General features: G+C 66.6%; 2 protein-coding genes across 3 annotated transcripts in view; both read left to right on the top strand.

Moving 5' to 3' along the window:
- Nucleotides 1-3,155: 3,155 nt before the first annotated feature.
- On the top strand, nt 3,156-14,493 carry ZNF469 (zinc finger protein 469). The gene has a single exon (XM_027617418.2). It carries the CDS (start codon nt 3,156-3,158, stop codon nt 14,454-14,456), a length of 11,301 nt encoding a protein of 3,766 aa, XP_027473219.2. The 3' UTR covers nt 14,457-14,493.
- Nucleotides 14,494-24,156: 9,663 nt separating this feature from the next.
- The window catches only part of ZFPM1 (zinc finger protein, FOG family member 1), a 69,513-nt gene continuing 68,962 nt past the window's right edge, over nt 24,157-24,707 (top strand). For both annotated transcript variants that reach the window (XR_003524349.2, XM_027620351.2), the window contains exon 1: nt 24,157-24,276. Coding sequence is in view for 1 of the 2 variants with exons in the window: in XM_027620351.2 (XP_027476152.2) it covers nt 24,237-24,276 (40 nt within the window). In the remaining variant the exon portion in view is untranslated. The remainder of the gene's footprint in view (nt 24,277-24,707) is intronic.

Genomic DNA, 24,707 nt, shown 5'->3' with positions numbered 1-24,707 from the left:
CTGACTCCCCAGGTACGTAGCCGGGGACAGCTGGCCGCAGTCAGGCCGCCCCTCGGGCCTTCCGGAGATGCCCTTGGCCCCGCCCCAAATCCCACCCCACCACACCCGGCCGGCTACAGCCCACTCTGCAGTAAAACGGGGCTGCCTGCTGCCTCCCCAAGAGACCCTCCCCCAGACCCCACCGTGGGGGGCTGGCCTCTGGCTTCAAACCACTGCCCTGGGCGTGGGAGGGGGTGTGGACGGCAGGGCATCGGCTCGCCAGCCCCTCATTCTGCGATGTCCTCCCTGCATCGCCCTGTGCCGGCAATGGAACAGTTAGGGTTTTAACCAGGGAAAATATGTGGGTTTGCACACGCTTTCTGCTAGATGCCTTATGAAGAGGTATTGGCTTATTTCGCCCTCTGAGAAGGTTCTAGGTCACGGATGGAGAGACCAAAGCTAAGCAAGGCTGACGGCATGCCAACGTGGGGCAGGGATCTGAGCCAGGGCCGCTGGGCCCACCGGCCCCCCACCACCTGCTCCCCCTGCCGGGGGGCACAGCTTAAAACCTGGATCTGTGGGGCCTTACCTGCCAGCCACTGGAAATCTCTGGAAACCATGGGGAGGCCTAGGCCCGCCCCCTCCTCCACACCAGTGTCCCAGGGACCAGCGGCTTGGGGGCTGGTGAGGAAGGCCCGTGAGGTCAGAGGCCCTCACCCGTCCACACACCTGATCCCATGGGCTGTGAGGCCCTTTGCAGTTGAAGCCCTGGGCCTGGGTCTGGGGTGGCCTGAGTCCTGCCCTCAGGCTCTGGGAAGCTCAGGAGGGGAGGTCCCCCAGGCCAGAGCCCCTCCACTCCGAGTGGGGGCAGGGCTGGCTCCTGGGCCACCACCCTGGAAGTGGGGCCATGCTCTGGCTGCGGGGTGTCCCCGTCGTTGACGGCCAGGGGGCATACCTCAAGAGATGCCCTGGCCTGGGTCAGAGAGCACAGAGGCAGGGCCACCCTTGCCCAAGTGGGCTGCCTGCTCACCGCGGGCCCCACTTCACATCCTGCGGAGGCCATGCCGCCCTTTGTGACCTGACACAGCTCCCTCGGTCCCTTCCCAAGACACAGCACCCCTTCTACGTGTCCCCAAGCCGCTCTGCCCCTGCCTGTGTCCCAAGTGCCCCCAGGCTGCCCCCCCACCAGCAAACCACTGCCACCTTCCCCAGGATGCTCCCCCTGATGCCACGAGATGGCCAAGCAGCCCAGCCACCGCGTGCAGCCTTGGCCTCCGCAAAGGCAGCAGGATGCAGCCCATGCTCGGCCATAGCAGGAGTTACTGCTGCTCACATCTAGTGACCACACTGAGCCATGTGGCCAAGCCTGCTGGCAGGGGGACAGGCTGGGACGGTCCTTCCACAGGGAAGGTAGAATCTTGAGTAATAATTCCATCTACCTCCCCAGAGCCCCAGAGAGAGCCTTCTGAGCAGAGCTTGGGGTGCTGGCCTTCATAGTGATGCGTGTGCCCCAAAGGAGGTGGGCTGTGGGGCCAGAGGCTTCTGCTCCCCCTTAAAAACCCACATAGTTTGCCCGGGTCACCCTGCTCCAAGGCAGTGCCACAGCCTGGGGGGCCCACAGACCCGAGGCAGCTTCTGGGAAGCCCCTGCACAGAGGGGACACTGAGGCTCGGGGAGGTGCCAGCCCTCCCTGGGGAGTGCCCCCGTGTACCAGGCACTGAGCCAGCTTATGTGACTGTTGAACCTTAGGGCCACCCAGTGGGGGTGTCACCGTGAACCATCCCTACAAGGTCAAGGGTGTGGGAGCTGACCTTCCCCCAGCTGTGAGAGCCTCTGTGTGCAGACCCGGGCAAGACCCCAGACCCGGGGCCCGGGCTCCGCAGAAACACAACTAGTCAGCAAACCACACCAACAGCACACATTCTTCGAGGGGCCCGTTCTGCCCTTGGGGCACAGCCACCAATGTCTTCTGCACCAGCCGGGGCCTCCACCGAGACCCCCATGTCCCAGGGGCAGGGACACTGAGGGCCTTGCCGCCAGTCACATGGCAGGTCAGTGGCCGAGCTGGGAACATCCAGGAGGGCCCTGCCCCCTCCCCAGGCCACACCGCTCTGGAGCGCAGGGAGCTCTGCCGGGGTCCTGGCCCTGAGCACATGTGTGGACCGTGTGCGGCGCCGCCCAGCCTGGAGATGGGGCCCTGTGGGGATCCCAGGGACCCAGTGCCCCCCACCAGCACCGAGGCCCCTGTCTCCACTCCTCACCCATCACCCAGGGCTCGTGGTACCAGTTCTGGCCTCCTGAGCCAGTGCAAGAACAGAAGGACCTGACAGAAAGTGCTCAGTGCCCCAGCCCACAGCGGAGCTCGGAAGGAGCACAGTACTGCTCTTACCATCACAGATTCGTTTGACAAACGTCAGCCTTTGCCGTAAGGTCTCCCAGTCCCAGAGGGAAAGGGGAGTGGACGGGCCCCAGGCAGCACGCCGGAGGAGTGGGTGAGGCTGCTGCTTAGGAGGGTGATGGGGTGTGGGGGGGCCTCGGGGGGTGGGGGCGGCGCCCTCCTAGGAGACTGAGGGGTGCTTGTGCCCCAGATCAGGCACGACACCCCTCCTCAGTGGGGCAGCCCCTGGGCAGGTCTCCACGTACAGGAAGGGGGCACCAGCGGAGCCTGGCACAGCCTGGAAATGCACGTGCAGGCCCCACCCTCCGGGGGCTGACCGGAGGGTCCCCCAGGCAGGGCCAGCCACGCCAGGGACAGACTCTACAAGCGCAGCCTCACCTCCTCAGTTCCCACAGCTCTGGGCAGGCGAAGGCGGCCCCGTCCTCCTTCCTGGGCTGTTCCCCGGTCCCCCCAGGTTTCTCTCAGGCCACGCCGATGGGCCCCGCCACGGGGGCTCTGCAGGTCAGGGGGCTTGTGTGTCACATGGGGCCCTTGGGCCCTTCCACTCGTGGCCTGGCCGGGACCTAGCAGGGTTGGTTTGAGGGCGGCCAGGGGTCTTCTCAGACCCCCTCTGTCCCAAAGGGAAGCCTCCCCTGAGGGCAGGGGCTCCTGTGCAGCCCCCAGAGCACGCCCCTCACCCTGTGCTTTCCTTGCAGGCTCCATTCAGGACCATGAGAACAGGCTTCTCCAGGGGCCCCCTCGGACCACCACGTCCTCCCAGCGCCCAGAAGGAGGGGCCATGCCTGGGGAGCAGCCCCGCCGAGCACCGCCCCCAACCATGACCCGAGACCTGCAGCCCTGCCAAAGAGCGGGTGGCACGGGGGGCCCTGCCCAGCCCCCCGGTGAGGACGGTGCCCCAGCCAGCAGGACCGCCAAGGCCACGGGCAGCAGGGCCCAGGCAGTGGAGCCTCCAGAATCCCAGCCGTGGCAGGCCGGGGAGGTGGAGCCCAAGGCCCCGCTCCTGAGAACCCAGTCCCTGAGCAGCCCCCCGGGGAAGGGAGGCAGCCCCCAGGCCCCACTGGGGAGGAGCCACGCGCAAGCACTCACGCAGCAGGCCAGCAGGGCAGACGGCAGCCCCCAGCAGCTCTATAATCTGAACATCTCCGGCTCGAGGGCCAGACCCACCCTGGACAAGACTCCTGAGCGCCCACAGGGCGAGGACCCCGGGCCCCCAGAGGCGAAGGCCCCACCCACCCCAGAAGAGCTCAGTTTCCAAAGGTGCTTCCAGGAGACCCCCTCCAGCTTTACCTCCACCGACTATACCTCACCAAATGCCACCTCTGGGCCCCCACCCCTCAGGGCCGCCCCGGGCAGCAGGCCAGCCTCCTACTCGGGATTCCAGGCTGGCGGGGCTGACGGCTGGCCTCCCACTGTTGAGAACAGCTTCCCAGGTGCTAGATTCGAGGTCCCTGCGGCCAAGCCGGAGCCCTTTCCCGAAGGGGACGGCCCCAGGGCGGCCTCCTTCCAGTACCCCTTCCAGGCACTGCATGGGCCCGGCCCGAAACCGTTCCCCGAGGACACAGTCCCGCCCGAGTACGGGGAGAGAGCGCTGGTATTTGCCTTCCGCCAGCCCAGGGGAGCATGGCCAGAGGAAGCAGTGGGCACAGGCACAGCCTACCCCCTGCCCGCCCAGCCCGCTCCCCAACCCCCAGCCTGCTACCCTGGCCGGCCCAGCCTTGACCCCCCCAGTGACCTCGGCTGTGCTCCCCCACAACCTGGTGCTGCTCCCCCAGCCCCCAGCCCCTTCTCGGAGAGCACAGCCACCTTTCCGGACACTTTGCACAAGAGCCTGACCAAAGCCCTCCCTGAGAGACCGCCTTCGGCCCACGACGACAGGCTGGGAAGCCCCAGGGGGCCCCCAAACTCTCTGTCACAGAGGCACTTTCCTGGGCAGACCTATGGCAGTCCTGGGGCCAGTGGAGTGGGGACCAGCCCACAGTCTCTGGACACGGAGCTGGCCACCCCAGGGCCCCTGCCTACCAGACTGCCCCAGCTGTGGGACCCTGCTGCAACCCCTTACCCCACACCTTCCCTGGGCCCCCCAGCCACCACCAGGAACGCCTTCTTTGAAGGCCAGGCCAGCCTAGGCCTGCGCCTTGGCCTCCCCCGGAGCCCCCCACTGCCCTGGCCACAGGTGCTTCCAGCTACCGGGCCCAGCCCCCACCGCATGGAGGTGTTGAGCCAGCTGCCTTTCCCCGCAGGGGCCCCCGAGTGGCAGGGGGGCGGCCAGGGAGCCCTGGGTGCTGCCGGCAAGACTCCGGGGCCCGGGGAGAAGGTGGCTGTTCTGAGAAACAGCCCGGGCCGGCACGGTGGCGGATCCCCGGGCCTGTTTGCCTACAATGGGCTGAAGGACCCCGGAGCCCAGCCCCTGTTCTTTGGGGTGGCCCAATCCCAGGTCTCACCCCGGGCGACCCCCGGCCTGCCCCCGCCCAGAGTGGTGGGTGCCTCTCCCTGCGAGTCCCCACTGCCCTCACCTGCCACCAACACAGCCAGCAACAGCTCCTGCTCTTCACTGTCACCACTGTCTGGCAGCCCAGCCAACCCCAGCTCGGAGGAGAGCCAGGCCCCCGGCCCACGCGGGCCCTCCGCCTTCTTCCACGGCCCCGCTCGCCCCCCGGAGACCAGCAGCCCCTACCCATCCCCCGAGCCCCCACACGCCGTCCCCATGCACTACCAGCCGGAGCCCGCCGGAGCCTTCCCTTTCCCTGCCGCAGAGGGACTGGGGGCCGAGGGCACCTTCAAATGCCTGGAGGAGGCCCCCTTCGCGGGTTCAGGCCCCGAGGTGGGCAGCGACAGCGGGCTGGAGGGCTTCCCCCGGGAGCCACCCCCCTACCCCGCCCACCACTTCCCCCTGAGCAGCGCCAGCCTGGACCAGCTGGACGTGTTGCTCACCTGCAGGCAGTGCGACCAGAACTACAGCAGTCTGGCCGCCTTCCTGGGCCACCGGCAGTTCTGCCGCGCGCTCCTGGCCAGGGCCAAGGATGGCCTCCCGCAGCCCCCAGGCCTCCCCGGCCCCCCCGCCACCCCCAAGGCCCCAGCTGGTGGGAACCCCAGCCTGCTCAGCCACCCCAAGACGGGCCCCTTCCTGCTAGGTGGGGACCTCCGGGCTGACAGCAAAGAGGACCCCCTGAGGACCAGCTTCCTGCCCGGCCTGGCCGCAGCCCCCTTCCCCCTCCCCGCCGCGGACCTGGACCCCGAGGACGACGCCAAGCTGGACAGCCTCATCACCGAGGCGCTCAACGGCCTGGGGTACCAGTCGGACAACCCCGAGATCGACAGCAGCTTTATCGACGTCTTCACGGACGAGGAGCCTTCCGGCCCCAGAGGTGCTGGTGCCGGGCAGCCCCCCAAGACCAGGGTGGGGACAATGCCGGAGAACAAAGCCCAGCCCCCACTCCCGGGCGAGGCCGCCCTGCAGGAACCCCAGGTCCCCCACCCTGGGAATACAGGCTGCCCGGCCCGCAGCCGGCCCAAAACCCGCTCCCTGGGCCCAGCGCCCACAGAGGCAGACGGGGCTGGCCTGGCCAGCCAGCAGAGGAGAGGGAAGCGGTTTAAGTTGTTGCAAAAAGATCTGGACACCTCCGGCTCCACCAAGAGCCGGAAGGGCCCCCGAGCCGCTTGCCTGAGGCCAAGGAGGAAAGGCCCCGGGGCTGAGGCACCCCTGCCCCGCCCCCGGGACCTCAGGACCCCGGCCGCCAGGAGCCTCGCAGCTCCTGCCAGACAGGCCCTCCCGGTGGAGACCAGGAGCTCACAGCGCCTCCGCCTGTCCCCGGGGCAGGACTCCAGGAGGAGGCGGCTGCGGGGCGGCACCTGGAGCAAGGAGCTCATCCACAAAATCGTTCAGCAGAAGAACAAGCACCACAGGCGGCCGGGGCAGCGCCTCCCCCTGGGACCCTCAAGGCTGGCACCCAGCAGCACGGAGCAGGGGCTCCCAGAGCTCACCTGTGCCTCCGAGTCAGAGGAGGAGGACTGCTCGCGGCCACACCCGCACGGCTCCCACCTCCGAGGCCGACCCCGCCAGGGCTGCCGGCGGTGGCGCGGAGGCATGAAGCGGAAGGAAGTGGACGTGACCCCGGGCCCCAGGGAGGATGGGGGGCTGCAGAAACCCAGGATGGTCGTGAGGCAGGAAGCCACCCAGGTCGGGGGCTCCCCCGGCCCTGAGGAGAGAACCCCCAAGCATCTTCTGCAGGTTCCTGCCAGCACCAAGACCCCAGAGGAGAACCGTCTGGCACTAGACTTCCCCAGGGAGACCAAGCACCCCGGAACTGCTAAGGAGCTCCCCCCAGATGCCACAGAACTCCCCAGAGAGGCTCCGAGCTCTTCTCCAGCCTCCCATGGAGGGGGGAGCCCCCACCCCCCAGCCCCAGAGCCGCAGGAGCCGGGCAGAGAGGACCCCCGGGTGTCCCACGGAAGTCTGCCAAGCGCTGCCCAGTGCACAGAGCCACCCCCCTCCCGGGACACAGAGGACCCCCCTGCCTACCCACCAGGAGAGCTGCTGGTGCCGGTCGCTCATGCCACTGACACCGCCTACCTTGAATCGGGTGCCCTCTTTTTGAAGACCCCTGATCTTGGCTGCAGCCCTGCTCTTCTTAACAGAGACCCTGTGGGGGTTCCACTTGCCAAAAAGGGGCCCCAGCCCTACAGCAGCCCCCCTAGCAAATTGTTCCTCGGACCCAAAGACCTGCCTGGCTGTCTCCAAGAAGACCTCTACTCCAAGCCCTTAGCGCCAGATGCTCCGCCGGCCGGCAGCACGCATCTGCCCCAGGACGGTGTGGACGCCAGTGCCCTCAAGCCAAAACCACCCAGGAGTCTACCCTACGCCACCCACGGGGGTCCCAGCAAAGCCGAATCACCGCTGACTTTGGAGTCCACACCACTCTTCCCGGGGCTGCCTGTGGGCAGATTTGACCCGCCCGCCTACAGCAGCCTGTCTGGAAGCAGAGACAGCCACTCCCTGTTGTTGTGCGCAGACCCTCCCCCAAGGAGACCCCAGTTAGAGCCGCCATACTCCCCGCTTCTGCCCGACAAGGGCTGGTCCCTGCTGGAGGAGTCCCCAGTGCTGGCCAGCCACATGGGTCATCTTCCTGACCTCCTGGGGGAAAAGGCGTTCAGTAGGAGGTGCCCCGGGGAAGGGGCAGTGGCCGCCAGCCCTCCACTTCTGCCTGGCAAGCTCAGCGAATGTGGCCTTGCTTTTATGGGCAACCTGTCCGAAGATGAATTAGAAATCAAAAGACTGGTCGCCGAATTAGAGAGTCAGCTGCAGAGTAAAGGGGTGCCCGAGGCCCCAGAACTGCTGTGCACGGCTGGGCAGGCAAGCAGGACGCACGCGGGCATAGGGGCCCCTCTGCCCACCCGCCAGGCCGCCTTGCCCCCCAGGGACACCTTCTCCGAGGCCAACCTCACCGGCCTTGGGGAGTTGACTCCATGCCCAGAAGGGGCAGAAACAGCAGTGGCCACCAGGGAAGGGGGGCCGGGGAGCGCCCAGGAGGAGTGGCCCTCCCCCGACCCAGGAGAAGCAGCCCTTTCCCCCCCTGCACGTGCAGAAGGGGCGTCTGGGGCTCCCAGAACGCTCAGTGGGGCCGACCGCAACTTCCGAGCAGTACAGAGAGCCAGAGTCTCGGAAACAGGCCCCCCGAAGCCCGAAGGGGACTGCGGGGTCCACGCGGAAGTCTCTCTGCCCGGCTCTGGAGAGCTGTTCAAGCCTCCACTGGATGTGAGGAGCTTAGCCAAATGCAGCCCAAGCTGTGAGCCATTACATCCAAAAAATAACAGGGCTGCCAAGATGCACCCAAGCCACGCTCTGCTGCTCCCTCCCTGCTCACAGGCAGGTGGGCCCTGCCAAGAGCCCCCTGAGCGGGAAGCGTTTCGCAACCCACTCGCCCATCTGGCACCCGGCTTGGTGCCTCAGGGGGCCACCCCGTCTTGTGGTGTCAGTCATAGCGATGCCCCCAAAGGATACTCTGTAAGCAGGGCAGGCCAGCCAGAAGGAGCACGCCTCCCCCATGCTGGGGCGGGGGGCCCTGGCCTTAAGGGTAATGAGGAGTCTGTAGCCCTGGGGGCCTCCCCAAGTCCTGCCTGCGTGCCCAACAGCAGTCCTGGCAGGAGGCCCCAGGACCCAGCCACGAGCCCCCTCCGTCAGCTGCAGCTCCTGGTGGCCAGAGCGGCTGGGAAGGAAGAAGACGCCTTGGCCTCACAGGGGCCCCCACCTGCTGGCACCCAGAGCCCTCGGCGCAGTGAGCCCTCAGATCCGGAAGGGGACAGCGTGGAAGGTGGGGACGTCCCCGCAGCGGCCAGATGTCAGTTGGGGCCTGAGGCTGATGGACATCTGAACTCCCTCGGCCAGGCTGAGAAGCCTGAGGACCGAGACAGAGCCGGCAGACTGCAGCCAGATAAGTGGGGGAGTCCAGTGGGGCTGGACAACCTCCTCACAGTCAGTGCCAATGCTGAGACCGCCCTGGCCAGGCTGGCCAGGGATGCGCACCAGCTAGGGGGACAGCTCCAGGGAAACGGCCTGGTCTTGGGCCTTCAAAAAGAGGCCTGGGCCACCCCAAGCCTTTCCTCGTCTAATGCAGAATCTTCGGTACCGGCCTTGGTAGCAGCCCACGTCCAAAATGGGCCTGAAGCCCGGACTTCAGAGGAGGCGGCCAGCCCAGGCCTTGAGAAGCAGCGGCTGCTCGCTGGAGACAGCCCTGCTCCCCCCATCAGGGACCTGACCACCTGTGTCCCCTTGCCTGCTTCTGCAGCCACCTCCATTCCCTCTGGCCTGGAGCCCCTGCCCCAGGAAGACCCTCCTACGGGACCTTCGGGTGGGCTGAGGGGGCTGCTCCCAGCCCCTCCGTCCTGCGGGGATCCCGCCAGCCCGCAGCTCCTCCCAGGCCCTTCTGCTGCCCGGCCCGCTCCGCAGAGGGCTGACGGCACCCCAGCCAGCACAGATGCTGGGGCTGGACCACCTGCAGCATCTCCCCCATCTTTGAGGACAAGCCCCCGTGGCTTCAAGGAAAGCCTGGCTCACCACCCCCTCCTGGGCAACCACAGCCCCCTGCAGGACCCTCCCTCGGGCCAGCCTGGCTTCATCAGAGTCTTCACTCCTGCCCAGGGGGGGGACCGCCCTGAAGGCAGCGTGTCAGGGCCGCTAGAGAGCTCCAGGAAGGAGAAGCCCAGGAGCTGTCCTGCCTCTGTCGCCTGTTCTCCCCCCGTGAGGCCCACCTCCCCGAGAGGGACCATGAACGCCCCGGCCCTGCCCGACGTTCTCACCACAGATGGCACGGGGGCCGTCAGAGGCCCCGGGGTCAGCCATCCAGACCGCCACGGCGGGGGAGCCCCACCCCACACCAGCCCCAGCGGGATGCCCACAGGCCCCACCTCCCCAGACCCCCCAAGCAACAGGGAAGGCCAGGGTGTCACCACTGTGCCCACCGACCCTTCCACACGGGGGCCCACGGGGCCAGACTCCTGGGCCTGCCAGGAAGACAAGGCGGGGGCTGGCCGCTCTGGAGCCATGACAGCCCCTGGCGCTGACACCACAGACCCCGCCCTCACCTGCCCGTCCACGGAGCTCCGCCGGGGCAGAACCACGTCTCCCAGCAGCACAGCCCGGGACTCCAGACCCAGCTCCTCCCAGAGTGTCAGAACTGTTCACCGCACACCCCAGAGGGACCCCCTCAGTCCGCAGGGTACCAGACAGAAGCCTGTGTCCACAGACATTGCCCCCCGGGAGGACCGGGCCCCCGGCAGGCGGCCCACAACCTGTGAGGTGTGCGCAGCCTCCTTCCGCTCCGGGCCGGGCCTGAGCCGCCACAGAGCCAGGAAGCACGGGCTGCACAGGGGCCCCCCCGCCCCGCCCGGCCCCCGGCGCCAGGCGTGCCAGCCCCCAAGGAAGGAAAGCCTCAGGGCACCTGGGAAGGAGAAGCCAAGGCAGGCGCAGAGCGGTGCCGGCCATGCCAGTGGGCCGCGTCCTGACCGGGGTGCAGAGGCTCCTGAGGACGCGTCAGGCCCTCAGACGGCCAGGGGACTCGGTGCGGGGCGCACCCTAGGCTGCTCCCCCAGCCGGGAACCACACCCCCCAGGCCCGGGTGAGCCGGGAGTGGACATGAGGCCTGCAGAGCCCAGGAAGCAGGGCCGGCTGGTGAGGGACAAGCGCTGTCCCAAACAGGCAGACAAAGGAGGCGTCCAGCAGCGGGGCCAGGCACCCGAGGACGTCTCCAGCAAGTCAGAGGGGAAGTCGCAGGAGAAGGGCAGAAATCCCAGAGCAAGAAGGTTCCGGGAGGCGAGGAGTCCTCCAGTCTGTCCAGATGGAAGCCGCTGGGGTCCATCCACCACAACCGCCAGTCCCCCGGGGCCTCCAGGTGGCCCCCTCTCAGCGCGGGCCCAGCCGGACGCTGACGCCTCCTGGCCCTCGGTGACGGAGAACACAGTGGACACAGACCCAGAGGAGACGCCAGCACAGAGGTCACCCGGGGATTGGGTGGCCCGTGCGGAGGGGATGGAGTGGGCGCCTCCTGGGGACGGGCCGGGGGGACAGAAAACAGCCGTGGCCAGGGGGTGCTGGGGTCCCAGGGAGGCTGGAACATCGGATGTCTACAAAGAGCTGTCGTGGGCAGCCGGGACTGAGCCTGCAGGGGACCGCAGAGCAGCGGAGAGCGGGTCAGGGCAAGGAGTCGGGGAGGGGCACGGGCCCCCCACAAGCCCCCCCGGCCCTCGGGAGACTGGCAGCTGCCCCCTGAGCCCCCTGCACAACCCAGAAGTGCAGGTCGGGGTCCAGGAGCGTGCGGGCACCGCTCCCGAAGCCCACAGCCCGGGTCTCGGGGACCCTCTGAGCGTGTTTGATGATGACGCCTCCTTTTCGCAGCTCTTCCCTCTGGGCGACCGCTTGACTCGGAAGAAGAACCCCCGTGTTTACGGCAAGCGCTGTAAAAAGCCGAGGGCCCCGCCCCTGCTGGAACCCCATAGCGAGATGGGGGGCAGCATCGTGCTGGCCTCCACCCGCCTGCCCACAGACCTCAGCGACTCGGGGTCACTCTGCCTCTCCCACGAGGACCCGTGGGGTGACGAGGCCATGGGTCTGCCAGAGTCCTTCCTGCTGGAGGGCTTCCTGAGCAGCAAGGTGCCCGGCATTGACCCCTGGGCCCCCAGCCCCCGCCTGTGGGCCCTGGAGGCCGACCCAGAGGTGGACTGTGCGGAGGACGTGCCCCCCCGCCACGCGGAGGACCGCCGGTCAGAGAACATTCCCGAGCTGCACATGGTCCCGGCCTCTTGGAGAGACCTGGACCTGCAGGCCCCCGCCGAAGGGATGGCCTCTTCCCTAGGAGACAAGAGCCCGGAGCCCCCCAACCTGGAGCAAGAATTGGCCCTTGAGATGCTCAGCGCCAAACTGGAGGTGCGAGACCTATGCTTCCTGACGCCCTGTGACGACCACGTGGGTGTCCTCAGCACGAGCTCTCTGGACTTCGGGGCCACGGTGAGCCCCCAGGAGCCGCAGAGCCCAAGGCCGGCAGGTGCAGCCGGGGCACGAGGGGCGCCGGGCAGGGAGCGGCACGCCAAGGCCAGGAGGGCATCCTACAAGTGCAAGGTGTGCTTCCAGCGCTTCGGCGGCCTGGGCGAGCTGGACCTCCACAAGCTGGCTCACAGCCCCGCGCCACCTCCCACCTGCTACATGTGTGTGGAGCGCAGGTTCGGCTCCCGCGAGTTGCTGCGGGAGCACCTGCAGGAGAAGCACGTGCAGAGCAAGGCAGGGCGCTGGGCCTGCGGCATGTGCCTGAGGGAGGTCGCCGACGTCTGGATGTACAATGAGCATCTGCGGGAGCACGCCCTGCGGTTCGCCCGCAAGGGGCAGGCGCGAAGGTCCCTCGGGGACTGGAAGGGGGGCCAAAGTGTCGCTCGCTTCCTGGGCAGCATCACGGGACAGGCGTCCAGACCCAGTGGGGGCAAACGCTCGATGGGCAAGTCCAACGGGGGCCCCGCAGAGGCGTCGGGGAGACAGCCAGGGGCCGGGAAGGAATTCCAGAGGGAGAGGGTGAAACCCAAGGCTCCTGCCCACGACTCAGCAGATGGGGCTTTGGCTGACAGCAGCCCCACGGCCTGCGGGAACCCCACTCTTCCCAGCGGCTCCTGCAAGACGTCCCCCAGCCTGTCCCCTGAGCCCTGCTCCGGCAGCGAGCCGCTCCTGCAAGCCCTCCCCGTGCACCAGGGCTGCAAAGACCCGTCCCGGGACTGCCACCACTGCGGAAAGCGGTTCCCCAAACCCTTCAAGCTGCAGCGCCACCTGGCGGTGCACAGCCCTCAGCGCGTCTACCTGTGCCCCCAGTGCCCGCGCGTCTACCCGGAGCACCAGGCGCTGCGCGCGCACCTGGGCGGGGCGCACGGGGTGCGGGGGGAGCTGGAGCTGCCGCACACCCCGCTCTACGCCTGTGAGCTCTGTGCCGACGTCACGCACATCAGCAAGCGCTCCTTCGTCTGCAGCTCCTGCAACTACACCTTCGCCAAGAAGGAGCAGTTTGACCGCCACATGGACAAACACCTGAGGGGCGGGCAGCAGCCCTTCACGTTCCGCGGCGTGCGGCGGCCTGGCGCCCCCGGCCAGAAGGCGCCGGCCCGCGAGGGCACCCTGCCCAGCAAACGGCGCAGGGTGGCCGTGCCCGGCGCCAACGGGCCTCTGTCCTGGGGCCGCAGCCACCCCCAGAGCGAGGGGTCACTCGCAGCCCTGCTCCAGCCCTGCCCAGAGGCAGCTCCTGGCACCACCAAGGGGCAGCCCAGGACCCCGGAGAGGCCTGTAGAGCCCGTGGGCCACCCGGTCGCAGGGGGTGACGTGCCCTCTGACCTCCAGGAACTGCCGCCCCCAGCTCTGTCTCCTTTCCCGGTGGCCTCCGCTGATGGCCAAGGTGGCCACAAGCCGGATGGGGCCCCGGGGAGGTCCGAAGGTGAGGCTTCTCCGGGCAGCCCTGAGCCTCTTCTCCAGCAGACTCTCCCGCTGGGGGGCTCTGTGCCCCAGCCAGGGGCCAGAGGCCAAGATGTAGAGGAAAAGAGGGCTACTGGCCCATTCTCAGGGAAACGCAGGACCCCGAGTGCCCCTGACCATTGCCTGGAAGCCCCCTCCCTGCTCCAGAAGGAGAAGCAGCTGTCCACAGGCCACACGGTGCCTGAGGGGGGCACAGGGGGGCCCTCCCACAAGGGCAGTGCCGTCAAGCCTTGGGGCTGCCGGAGTTCATCAAAGGACAGGTCGGCCTTGCCCACCCCCAGCAAAGCTCCCAGGTTCCCGGTGCAACCGAAGAAGGTCGTGGCCAGTCCGACACCCAGAGAGCTAGCCCATGGCACTGAGGACAGGCCAAAGTCCACCACCCTCAAAGCCAAGCCGAGCCCCAACTCCCAGGGTGGTGGAGGCCCACGGCACAGCACCAAGACAGCAGGGGGCAGCCAGCCCCAGCCAGCCAGCGGGCAGCTCCAGAGTGAGACAGCCACCACCCCAGCCAAGCCCAACTGCCCAGGCCAGGGCCCCGCCCCAGACAAGCACCCTCCTCGAGCCAAGGGCTCTCCCAAGGGGCCAAGGGAAGCTGGTGACCAGGGGCCCCGAGGGAGCCCGGGCACCAGGGCGGACGGGGAGGTCAGCGAGAAGAAAAGGAAGGGCCGGGCCCCGGGGCCAAGCAGGAGTGAGAGTGTGGGGAGCTTGGGGAGAGCCCGCTTGGTCCCTGAAAAGCCGCCCCGGGCCCCCCGAAAGCAGGCGACACCCAGCCGTGTGCTCCCCACCAAGGCCAGGCCCAGTAGCCAGAACAGCAGGATACCACCCCAGCCCTCGGAGCAAGGGCAGGCGGGCCCCAGACACACCCTCGGGGACTGCAGACGCAGCAAGGAGGGGCAGGGCAAGGCCTGCCCCCAGGGGAGGCCCCTGCACAGACCCCCCAAGAGGGACAGAGCTGTCCATGGTGCTGAACCTGCCGACCCCCGTGCCTGCAGGACCGCCGCGTCCCAGAACGACCTCCTCAGCCAGCTCTTTGGGCAGCGACTGACCAGCTTCAAGATCCCGTTAAAGAAGGACCCCCCCGAGTAATTTATAGCCGCGAGTGAGTACCTGGGAGCAGAGCTGGAGCAGCCCGGCACGCGGGGGCTCCTGTCTATGCTGACAAGCCCCAGTCCCCTGAGGGTGTTGGACGGGGGCCACATGGCGATCCGCCTGACTTACGCAAGCGCTCGGAGTCTGGCGTTAGGGCTGAGACTGCGATACTTTGAGCAGGGCCTGGGGTGGACAGCAGTCCCTTTCTAGATGGAAGGTGAGGTTGAGCCCCTTGGAGACCACGCAGCTCTTTTCTCGGTACCAAGAACTCGAAGAGCGAGCCGACCCCGCCCGTGTGCCCCATTGCCCAGGCGCAGTAGGCCACAGACGCCTCATCTGAAGGTTTGCACGGGGCTCCCCACCCCCCGTCATCTAGTGGGGAAGTGAGTCGAGGCCACCTGCGCTCAGGTGGCGGCAGGCTCCCCTTAGTCTTCTTGCTGCTGTTGCTGGAATGGCCGCATGCGGGGGCAGGGCTATCCCCTGCAAGAGCTGTTTGTGGGCCCCCAGGGCGCACCTGGCTTCTCTGACCGCGGGGTGGTGGCAGCCGCTGTCTGGGCTGCTGACAGAAACGCCAGTCTCTGGTGCACCTTGCCCCCTGGGGACTGGGTTCCCGTTGGGAACGTGGAGAAAGCTGCTCACCAGCCGGCTCCCGCCGTCGCCGGGTCTCCATCCCCAGTCCCCCGGCCTCCGCCGATGCCCTTTCTAGAGCCTTCCTCCTCACAAGGAGCTCTCCGCTGCAAGTATCAGCAATTTTACTCTGAATTTCTGGTGCTATTTCATGTTGTAATGTGAATTCAGGCTTCCTTGGTGCGTTTCACCTGGGGGATTGGGCGGGGGGACCGGCTGGGGAGGCGCACGATGGCCCACAGACACCGGCGGCCCCGACAAGTCTTTCGCTGGCTCCCCCGCTGCCGGCAGGCTCCAGCCCCCCGGGGGTCGCGGTCCGCAGTCGGAGCAGCCAAGTGGGACACTGTGGGCCGGGGCGTGGTGCCGCGGCCCAGTCAGGGAGGCAACTCATGCACTGACATGACCCAGGGGTTGGCGCGCATGTCCTGTTGATGGAATCGTGTCTTCAAAGGGGGCAGGAGGGTAGGAGAGGCTTCCTTCTGTTCTTAGGTATCTCTGAGGTTCGTGGTTTGTGTCGTTCTGTTTTTGTTTTTTTTTTGTTTTTTGTTTTTTGTTTTTTTTCTTTTTTACCTTGGGTGCAACATGTGTGTCAAAAGTTTTTATTTTGATTTTTTGAAAGAGACCAAATTGGGCCCAAATTGCCTTTCTCGAAGGTGCTGTGTGCACTCAGAACGCCTTTAGTGCTGATGAATAAAACACGGGGACTCTGAGGTTGTACTGTGCGAATCATAGTGAACTCATCCTGTCAAATATATCCTCACTATTTTCACAGAGACCCTCTGGCTGTGGCATCTGTCCTCCGGCCGCCCCCCGCCCACCACCTGCCCCACACAAGCCCAGGGCCTGGCTCATAGAGCATCGGCTTCAGCGGACGCTTCCGTCGCGCCCGAGCGGCCAAGCGCCCCTGGGCTCGTGGACATGGCTGGGGCCCCTGGGGGATCAGAGTGAGGAGGTAAAGTGTTGGGAAATCATCAGCATGGCTCAGTTTGGGGGCCCCGGGACATCAGCAGAGGCAGTACGAAGGGTCAAAGCGGGAGACACCACCCCACCGCAGGCTCAGACCCCGGGGCCCACCGTGTCCTCAAGACAACCCTCAAAGACCCCAGCGTCTGCAACAAGTGCCTGGAGAGCAAGCAGGGCTGTCCAGAGTCAAGCACCCATCCCGTCCTGCCTCTGACCCGGGGCACGAGGGGCACTCAGAGCAGGCCCCCACAATATGTGTGGGGGAGGGGAGGGGAGCCACAGAGAGGGGGGCCTACACGTGGAGCCGTACCTGGGATCCCAGCACTTCTGCCCAAGCCCACGGGGCCCCCACCCACTCCTGCTCACCTTCCTTGGCCAGGAACACCCTTCCCAGGTGCTCCTGTTCAGTCCAAGCCCCTCCCAGCCATGCAACCCCCGCCCCGGGGGCCCGGGCCACTCTCTCACATGGACCTGCCTACTGTGTGCTGCCCTTGGGGGCTTCCAGACAGGTTCTGTGGCGAGCTGGGGTCTTTGGTCTCCTCGGGGGTCTCTGTAGCAGGGCCTCAGAGAGGGGGGCACAAAGGGGCTCAGGGTTGGAATTTGGGGTTAGGGTGGAGTGAGTCTGAGCTGTGTTGGCAACAGCCATCTGGTGATTTGGGGATGCAGACCCCTGGGGCCCGGTGGGGTCCGCAGCACTGGGCGCCTCTGTTCAACTCCCCAAACCTGGGGCAGCCGGGGACCATCCCAATCCCAGGGAACGGCAGGGAAATTCCAGGCTCCACCCCAGATTGCAAATCCGACTCCGACGCAGCCGGCGCCCGCCTGGCCGGCAGGTGGCAGCATTGGCCCAACTCCATGGCTCGGGCAGTTCAGCTGCCAAGGCCCTGCAACCGGCACAGGGGCGCCCTGACCTCATCGACAGGCTCAGAGACACACGCTTACTGCACAGCTTCACCCACACCGCCACTGGGGCCCACAGACCCACACACGGACAAACACCACCTCACCCCGACTTGCTGCAAGGTGAGTGACACAGGTGCATCCGGTGTGGGGAACCTGGCCTTCCAGAGGGCCCCGTGCGTGCGCCCCAGAGCACCCCGTTTGATTCACAGGACAGGGCTGGACAAAGACGAGGGGGTTGGGTCGGGAGCAGCCCAGGCACAGGCCCCATACAGGGACCGCAGCTCCCTCAGCCCCCGAGGGCCTGGCTCGTCCCCTCTAGGAAGCCAGCATGCCTGCTTGCCCCACGACTGCAGGTCCCTCTGGGAGCTGCCCCAAGGCAGGCAGGATGGGCAAGGGGACACCAAATGTTAGCAACAAGGTCACATAAGTGGCTGTATTTTTCAGTCGCATCCTATACTAGGCTGAAAGCCCGACCCCAGTGACCCCTTGGCCCCACCAGCCCAGAGACAGGGTAGGAGAGATGGTTCCTGGGACCAGGTGAGGGAGTGCAGGTGCAGGGACGGGACGGGCGAGCCCCTGGATGTGGGGGGTCGGGGCACGGCCCGTGGACCGGCCACCGGAGGGAGGGAAGCTGGTGGTAGGAGCAGGCATGCCCACCTCCTCCCCCAGGCCCCATAAAGGAGGAGGCCTCCCACACAGCCACAGGCTTCCCGCGGCATATCCGCTCAGGGACACCCCGCCCCCACCCCGGAGAACACGGTGGGGTCAGAATCCTGCCTCCCGGGGAGAGTGTGTAGACGGCCACACTCACACAGTGGGAAGACTCGGGACCAAAACAGACCCACAGAGACAGTCTCAGGAGTGAAGAGCCTCCGGAGAAGGACTGACCCTTGGCACTCTGGGGTGCTCCCCGGTGTTGGGGCTCCTCGAAGCACCCCGAGAGGATGGGACTTGGGGACCGCTGGGTCCTGTCCGTGTCCTCTGTGAATGTGGCGCATGTGGGCTCTGGAGCTCCAGCCCTGAAGCCACGTCCCCCCGGCCCCATTTCTCTACCGGTCCAGTGGGTAGGCAGCAGGCAGCTCATTTCCTGGGAATGTGCCCTCAGGGCCCCAGGGCCCCCGGCAGGACTGTAGCCCTGGGAGTGGCATGCTGAGGCCCTTGGGGCCACCTCTCCTTCCCAGCCGCTCCAGGCCCGGGTGCCCAAGGCCACGGCCCCTTTCCCACAGGACAGCCTCCCCCTCACCTGCAGCCCCCAAGCAGGGAGCTGGGCAGGCCGGGGCATTCCCCAGGCCCAGGGGTTGGTGGGTTTGGACCAACCGCCCAAACTGAAAGACCCACAGGCCCATCTCTGGGGCAGTGCGCTGTGCCCTACGGGGAGTACGAAGGGGCAGCAGAGCCCTGGGTGGAGCCGGAAACCATCTCCTCTAGACCTCAGCTCTCCCGGCCATCAGTGGACACGAGAATCACCAAAAAGTATTCCAGCCAGGGGCTGTCTCCAAGCGGTGGCCTGCTGGACCCAGCCAGGTCTCCCTGGCGCTGCCTGGACCCTCTCCCCACGGCTGTCCCCCGGCCTCGGGCCTTTGCCCGGCCAGCACGTCCTCTTTGTGGCCCCAGAACCACCGCAGTGCCCCGTCCGCCCTCCCTGCTTGCTTTATAGCACATCGCACCCTGCCACGTGCCCCCTGGCCCACTCCTCCCCCGTGGCCACGGTCCCGCTCCCGCCAGACCTCTAGTGACGCGCTGTGCGCGTGTTGTCTGCAGCCGTCCCTGCGCTGCGTCAGGCAGGGGTTCCCTACGTGTTTGGGGTGGGAGGAAGGGAGGAAGGGCGTAGGGTAGGAGGGGAGGCAGGAAGCGGTGGGGAGAGAGGGAGAAAGGCAGGAGGCCAGTGGGGACGCGAACCTTTCCTATCTGGTGATGTCACATGACCCCAACTCTCAGAGATGGGGAAATATCCAGATAATGTTTCCTGTCTGTGCCCAGGACGGCCTTGCCTGGCGGGGGAAGTGGCCACACGTGGGCAGTTGCGTGAACGGGTGGCCCTCGCTAACCCCCGAGGACCGTCTGCAGATGAGAACCGTCATGTCCCGGGATGTCCGAGATGCTGGTCCGGCGTGGTCCCAGCCCCGCTCGCTCTGTCCCTCAGGCATGCCGGAGATCAGATAGGGTCCCCAGCTGTGGGTGCGCTGCCAGAGCCCCGCGATGGGGGCCACGGAGGCAGCAGCCCACCCCCCACGCCCGCCCGCCCAGGCTGGCCGGGGCGGCACCTCGTTGTCGCCAGAGCTGTCTGGGCTCCTCCCCTGCCCCTCCCGCAGGCGGCCTCCTGATTCCTAACTTAATTTATTTTGACATCCTCGCTGCCGTTTGACCTCCTTACGGAGTCACGTGGTGCTTAAAACTCATTATCCCCCCATTGCAACAGGAAGTTAATTAAACCCTTCACAGAGCCAGTGTTGATGAATGTCAGGACGGGCCTCCGGCGGACCAGTGTGGGGGTGGGGGGTGGGGGGTGGGGAAGCGAGGCCGGGCCCCGGCAGGGGCCACAGACAGAATCTGGGTCCCCCTTCCTCCAACTCGGCCACCAGCGTCCATTCTGGAACAGAGCGTGTGGATTCCCCAAGGAGGACCTGGCTCGGCCACTCACCTGTTACATGGCCTTGGGCGACTGGCTTACTTGACTCCTCTGAGCCTCAGTTTACTCTTCCGGCAAGTGGGAATGCTAACAGTCCCTTCTTCAGAACGCCGTTATGAGCAGGCCCTGCGCTGACCTGTTTGTGCTCATCACGGCCCCGCACCAGGGAAGCCCGCGGCATGGCATGGGCATAAGGTGATGGAGCTCCGGGGGGACAGGAGAGACCGGGCCCTGCGAGCTGGAGCAGAGACAAGAGCCCGATCTTGTCTGGGAGCAGGAAGGGGCTTCCCTGGGGAAGGGTGCACCCGGCAGCAGGAACAGCTTGTGCAAGGGCCCTGTGGCCACAGGACATGGGAAGAGGTTCAGAGGAGAAGGTAGAATGGGGCAGGGCTGAGCCCAAGGCTATCACTAATGGCTTCTGGGAAGGTCCCACTGGCTTCAGTCTGCAGCAAGGGCAGCAGTGGCCGTGGGGGACCAGCAGGGTGGGCAGTGGCAGGGGGATGGGCATAGGGGCTTGGAGCGGGGTGGGGTGCCAGCACTGTCACAGCTATAAGCAGGTAAAGTGCCCGACAGGGGGAGGGCAGTGTCTCAGGAAGAAGTCCCTTCATCTGGCCTGGCCTCCAGATGCACTCCTCCATCAGCTCGGCGCCAGGCTTCCCCCAGGCTCTGCACCTGCTCTTCCCTTGCCCTCCACTCTTTCATGAGCATCCTCTTCATCCTTCAAGGGCCACCTTAAGTTTCCAGAATATTCTGTGACTCCCTTGGTCATAGCCCGGAAAGCAGTACAGGGCCTGGCACATGGGAGCCCGTTCCCCCCCGACCCCCCACGACTGCCCAGCCTGGGGCAGCCCTCCTTGGGGGGCGGGGCAGCACAGCACATGCCCACAGCCAGCCCTCCCACAGGTCAGAGGGCAGAGGTAGACCAGGACATCAAGACCAGAGGAGCCCTGCGGGGTCACACCCCCCACCCCCACTTACATACAAGGAAACCAGAGACCAGATTGGGGTCAGGGTCGCACCCTCCAAAATGGCAGAGCCAGGATTTGGACCCAGTTCTCCCTGCTCCCAGGCCAGGCTTCAGCCCACAGGCGCTGGAGTTCGGCTGCCTGGGGTTGCATCCCAGCTTTACCTCGTCTGAGCTATAGGACCACTCTGAGGCTCAGTGTCTTCATCACCACCACCATAGCCCTCCAGGTACTTAAAAACAAGTCTTAACGTGTCCCAGGCCCAGCTCAGCCACTTTCTGCGGGGTGACTCTGACGTCCCAACCACCGGAGCAGAGCACAAGGACGTCATGAGAAAATAGGAACCAGCCCGAAGGAAGGGCTCACAAAGGTGGGGAGCACAACGATGATGACATCGCCCCTAGAGCCAGCACCCCGGTCAAAGCCATGCCCAGGAGGCTTCTGGGGAGCTTTGCAACCCTAGTGGGCAGCTGCCCAAAGCTCAGATCCAGGGAGCAAGGAAAGCCAGACTGCAGTTGGGCAGCCCAGCTCCAGGTCGGGTACTGACAGCCCTGCATGCAGGCTGAACGCAGTTCTGTTTTCTCCACCAGGGGCTTTTGGACGGGAACCCTGGCGCTCCTTGCAGACATGCAGGGGCAGGCGGAAACAGGTTCACAATGGGCAGCCCGTGGGGAATGGAGGTGGACACTCTCAGCCACCCCACACGCTGCTTCCCCTCTCCCCCCTGATCAGGGGCCCGTGCAAAGCTGCACTCGCATGTCACCTTCTCCAGGCAGCGTACCCTGAATTCCCCAGGCAGAGGTGGTTGCTCCTACTCTGGGCTCACACAAGGCCTTCCTTTGGACAGGGTTTCTTGCTCCTTGTTCCTGAGTAGGTGCTCATCATCAACAGACCTCCCCCGAGGGGTAGCAGCCTGTACCAGTGAGGCCCTATGGCATTGCCGCTGGTCCTAAGCAGGCTGTGGTTTCCTCTTCTGGGGCCATGGGGTACCCCTCCACACACCCGACAGGGCAGATAGAAGGGGCAAAGTTCAGGAGAAAAGTGCTCCAGAAACAGCTCTGTCCTGGGTCGGGACTGTCCAGGCGCTTCAGAGCTGTGTGACCCATGCAGGTATGTGGGGCTCCACACTTGGGAAGGCCCCGCGCTTGGTTTAATGTGCTATTTGGCTGCCCTGAAATTCTTAATTTTTAAACAAGAAGCTCTACGTATTCGTTTTGCACTGAGCCCCCCGGATGGCCGTCAGTCCTAGTCAGCAGGCTCTGTTCCTGACCCACCCCTGCCTCTAAGGCACTGGAGAGCTGGATGTGTCCTTCCCTCAGGGCCCGGGGTTTGTAAACTGTGTATGGGAAACAAGCAGCCAAAGTGACTCCTTCTCCTGCGGCCTAGACAGGCACCGCGGATGGGGCATGGCTCTCACTCCCCTGCAGACCCTCTGCAGCCTGCTCAGCGCAGGTCCCCAGCCATCTCAGCAGCACCCGCCCGGATGCCACCGGCTGTGCGTGGAGCCTCACAGCCCCCTCCTCTAGGGCTCCTCCCCGCTCCCAGGTCCCCATCCTGTAATGAGGCCCTGCTTTGGGAGTGACAACAAGGCCCAGTGGGAAGCCCAGACAGGTGGAGGGCCTCATTCAGTTGACAAATACTGTGGGTATTTGTCTCTGGGCTGAGGGAACCAGCCAACCATGGCCCCCACTCTCCCCAGAGAGGGGTGCTGGAGGAAGGCTGCCCCCACTGGCCCTGGGCAAGGAGCAGGAAGCGCTGGTGAGCCATGTGACCCTGGGCCAGGACCTTGGCCTCCTGGCATCAGGGTTCCCATCCGTCCAGTGGTGGATATGTGGACCTGGGTGGACCTCAGACTCCCTCTCTGCCCGCCACTGTCCTGCCCAGAGGCCCCTTGAGAGCAGGGGTGGCGCAGGGGAGAGTGCCCAGGCTCCAGGGGTAACCCTTCTCCTCCTCCCTGGGGCGGGGGCTTAGCTAGCAAGGGTCACATGGAGGGGGGATGTCTCATAGGCAAAGTGCACAGAACACAGCCAGCCCCTGAAGGTGACAGTTGTGATGATTATCTGCTGTCAGGTGGGTGGGTCAGCCGTCTGTCTGGATGGGCCACCCAGGTGTCTTTGCAAAGAAAGGTCTTCTGCTTAGCCACACTAAGCCTAGGCCGCACTCACCCCCTATTTCTTCTGAATATGGGACAGAGGGAGCAAGTACCAACCAAATGCAGGCCAAGAATATTAAAATAAAAGAATGCAATTCAACTTGGGGGCACAGCTCCTAAGGCTGTGTGACTTGAGCTGCCCTGGAAAATGGGGGGCCTCTGGGATCCTATGAACATATCCCAAAAGACAGGAGAGACAGTGTCCGTTTCCAGGGCTAGAACAGACAGTACTGACCCTGTTCCAGGCCGGGAGGGGACGCGGGTGTCCGCTCGGCCCATGGAGGGGCCTCCTCCCCGGGCCTCCAGCAGGGGCAACTGGGGAGTCAGGGCCTGCCGAGGGGCAATGCCCGGGGTAGGGGGGGAAAGCTGCAGCAGGGACAGGGTGCTGGCTTCCGCGCCCTCCCCGACTTCCAGCCAGACCGGAGCCCAAGGGAGGAGGGCCCGAGGTCCCTGCTCTCCATTTGGGGGTCGCAGCCGCCGGAGGCGGCAGACCCCAGGAATGCTGTTTCCACCTCGGTCTCGGACGGAAGTCCCCACCCGGCCACAGCCGACTCCACACCCCAAATCTGACCCAAGACACTGTGGGGCGTCAAGGCCTCGGGCTTCCTGACCCGGCCCTTACTGCCCGCGTCCCTCAGGCGGAGGGGGCTGCCGTGGAGTGCAGGGGTCCTGGGCGGGGCCGAGGGCCTGGGGGCGGAGCCATGAGAACCCTGGGGCGGGGCGAGGGGGGGGTGAGCAGAGCCAGGCGGGGTTAGGCTTGGGGGCGGAGCTAGCGCCGAGGGGGCGGGCCCAGAGCGGCCCGAAGCTCGGCTGGACCCAGTGCCGCGGGGCGGCGGGACAGAATAGGTCGTTGAATCAGAGCTAGGCCTGGGGACAAAGCTGCGGGACCGAAGGAGGAGGCGAAGAAGCCAGAGGTCTTCCCAGGGCCGGGGGCGGGGCCAGCGCCATGCAGGCCGGGGGCGGGGCCAGCGCCATGCAGGCCGGGGGCGGGGGCAGGGCCGAGGGCGGGGGGCAGGGCCGGGGGCGGGGCCAAGGCTGCAGGAAACCGGGATCCGCCCGGGGGCGGGGCCAGCGCGGTGGGGCAGGCGGGGCCGCGCCGGCGGGGGCGGGGCCAGCGCGGCGGGGGCGGGCCGGAGGCGCGGCGCCGGGGACGCGCAGGCCCCGCCCCCGCCGCGCCGGCCCGCCCGCCCGCCCGCCGGGAGCGCCCTGGCCGAGGCCGCCCGGTTCGTCGCGCGCTGCCCGCAGGTTCCATTGAGAAAAGCCGAGCGGCGGCGGCGTCTGCGCGGGAGCCGAGGAGCCGGCAGCAGCCCGCCGCCCGCCGCCCCCGGCGGTCGGCGCGCCCGCAGCGCAGGGCCTTGCCTCCGGCCTCCGCAGCGGCTCCGGGCCGGGCGCGGCGGGCTGGGGCGCGGGCCGGGGCGGCCGCGGAGCCCGGGGGCCGGGGGCATGAGCCGCCCCGCGGCCCCGCCGCGCCCCCGCCGCCCGCCGCCGCCCTCCAGGGGCTAGAGGCGGCCGCCGGGAGGGCGCGCGGCGCCGGAGACATGTCCAGGAGGAAACAGAGCAACCCCCGGCAGATCAAGCGTGAGTCAAACTTTGCCCGCCCGCCCCGACCCTCGTCGGCCCCCACTGGCCCGCCCCCACACGGCCGGCCGGCTGCGCTCGCGGCGCCCGCGACCTTCACCCCGCGCCGCGCCCCCCGCGCTGTGCGCCAAGCGCGCAGTAATCTAATCTCCGCCGGCCGGCCGGGCCCCCGCGTCTCGGCTCCGGCGCACCGGGGGTCCCGCCCGGAGGGGTGTCCGCCTAGGGGCCCGGGAGCGGGGCTGCTGGGGGCGCGGCCACCTTGCGTCCTGCCCCTCCCCCGCATCCCCGAGATGGTGCAGCGATAAGGCGGCCCCGATCTGGGCTCAGATAAAGTTTAAAATATTCCATTCTGCAAGTCCCATCCTGATAAGATCGCTCTGTCGGGACGGGCTGAAATTGTGATCTTATCTCGCAGCGCGGTTGACTCTCCC

This window comes from Zalophus californianus, chromosome 17, assembly GCF_009762305.2.
Source record: "Zalophus californianus isolate mZalCal1 chromosome 17, mZalCal1.pri.v2, whole genome shotgun sequence".
NCBI classification, from domain to species: Eukaryota; Metazoa; Chordata; class Mammalia; order Carnivora; family Otariidae; genus Zalophus; species Zalophus californianus.
This window is presented reverse-complemented; position numbering and strand designations above follow the sequence as displayed.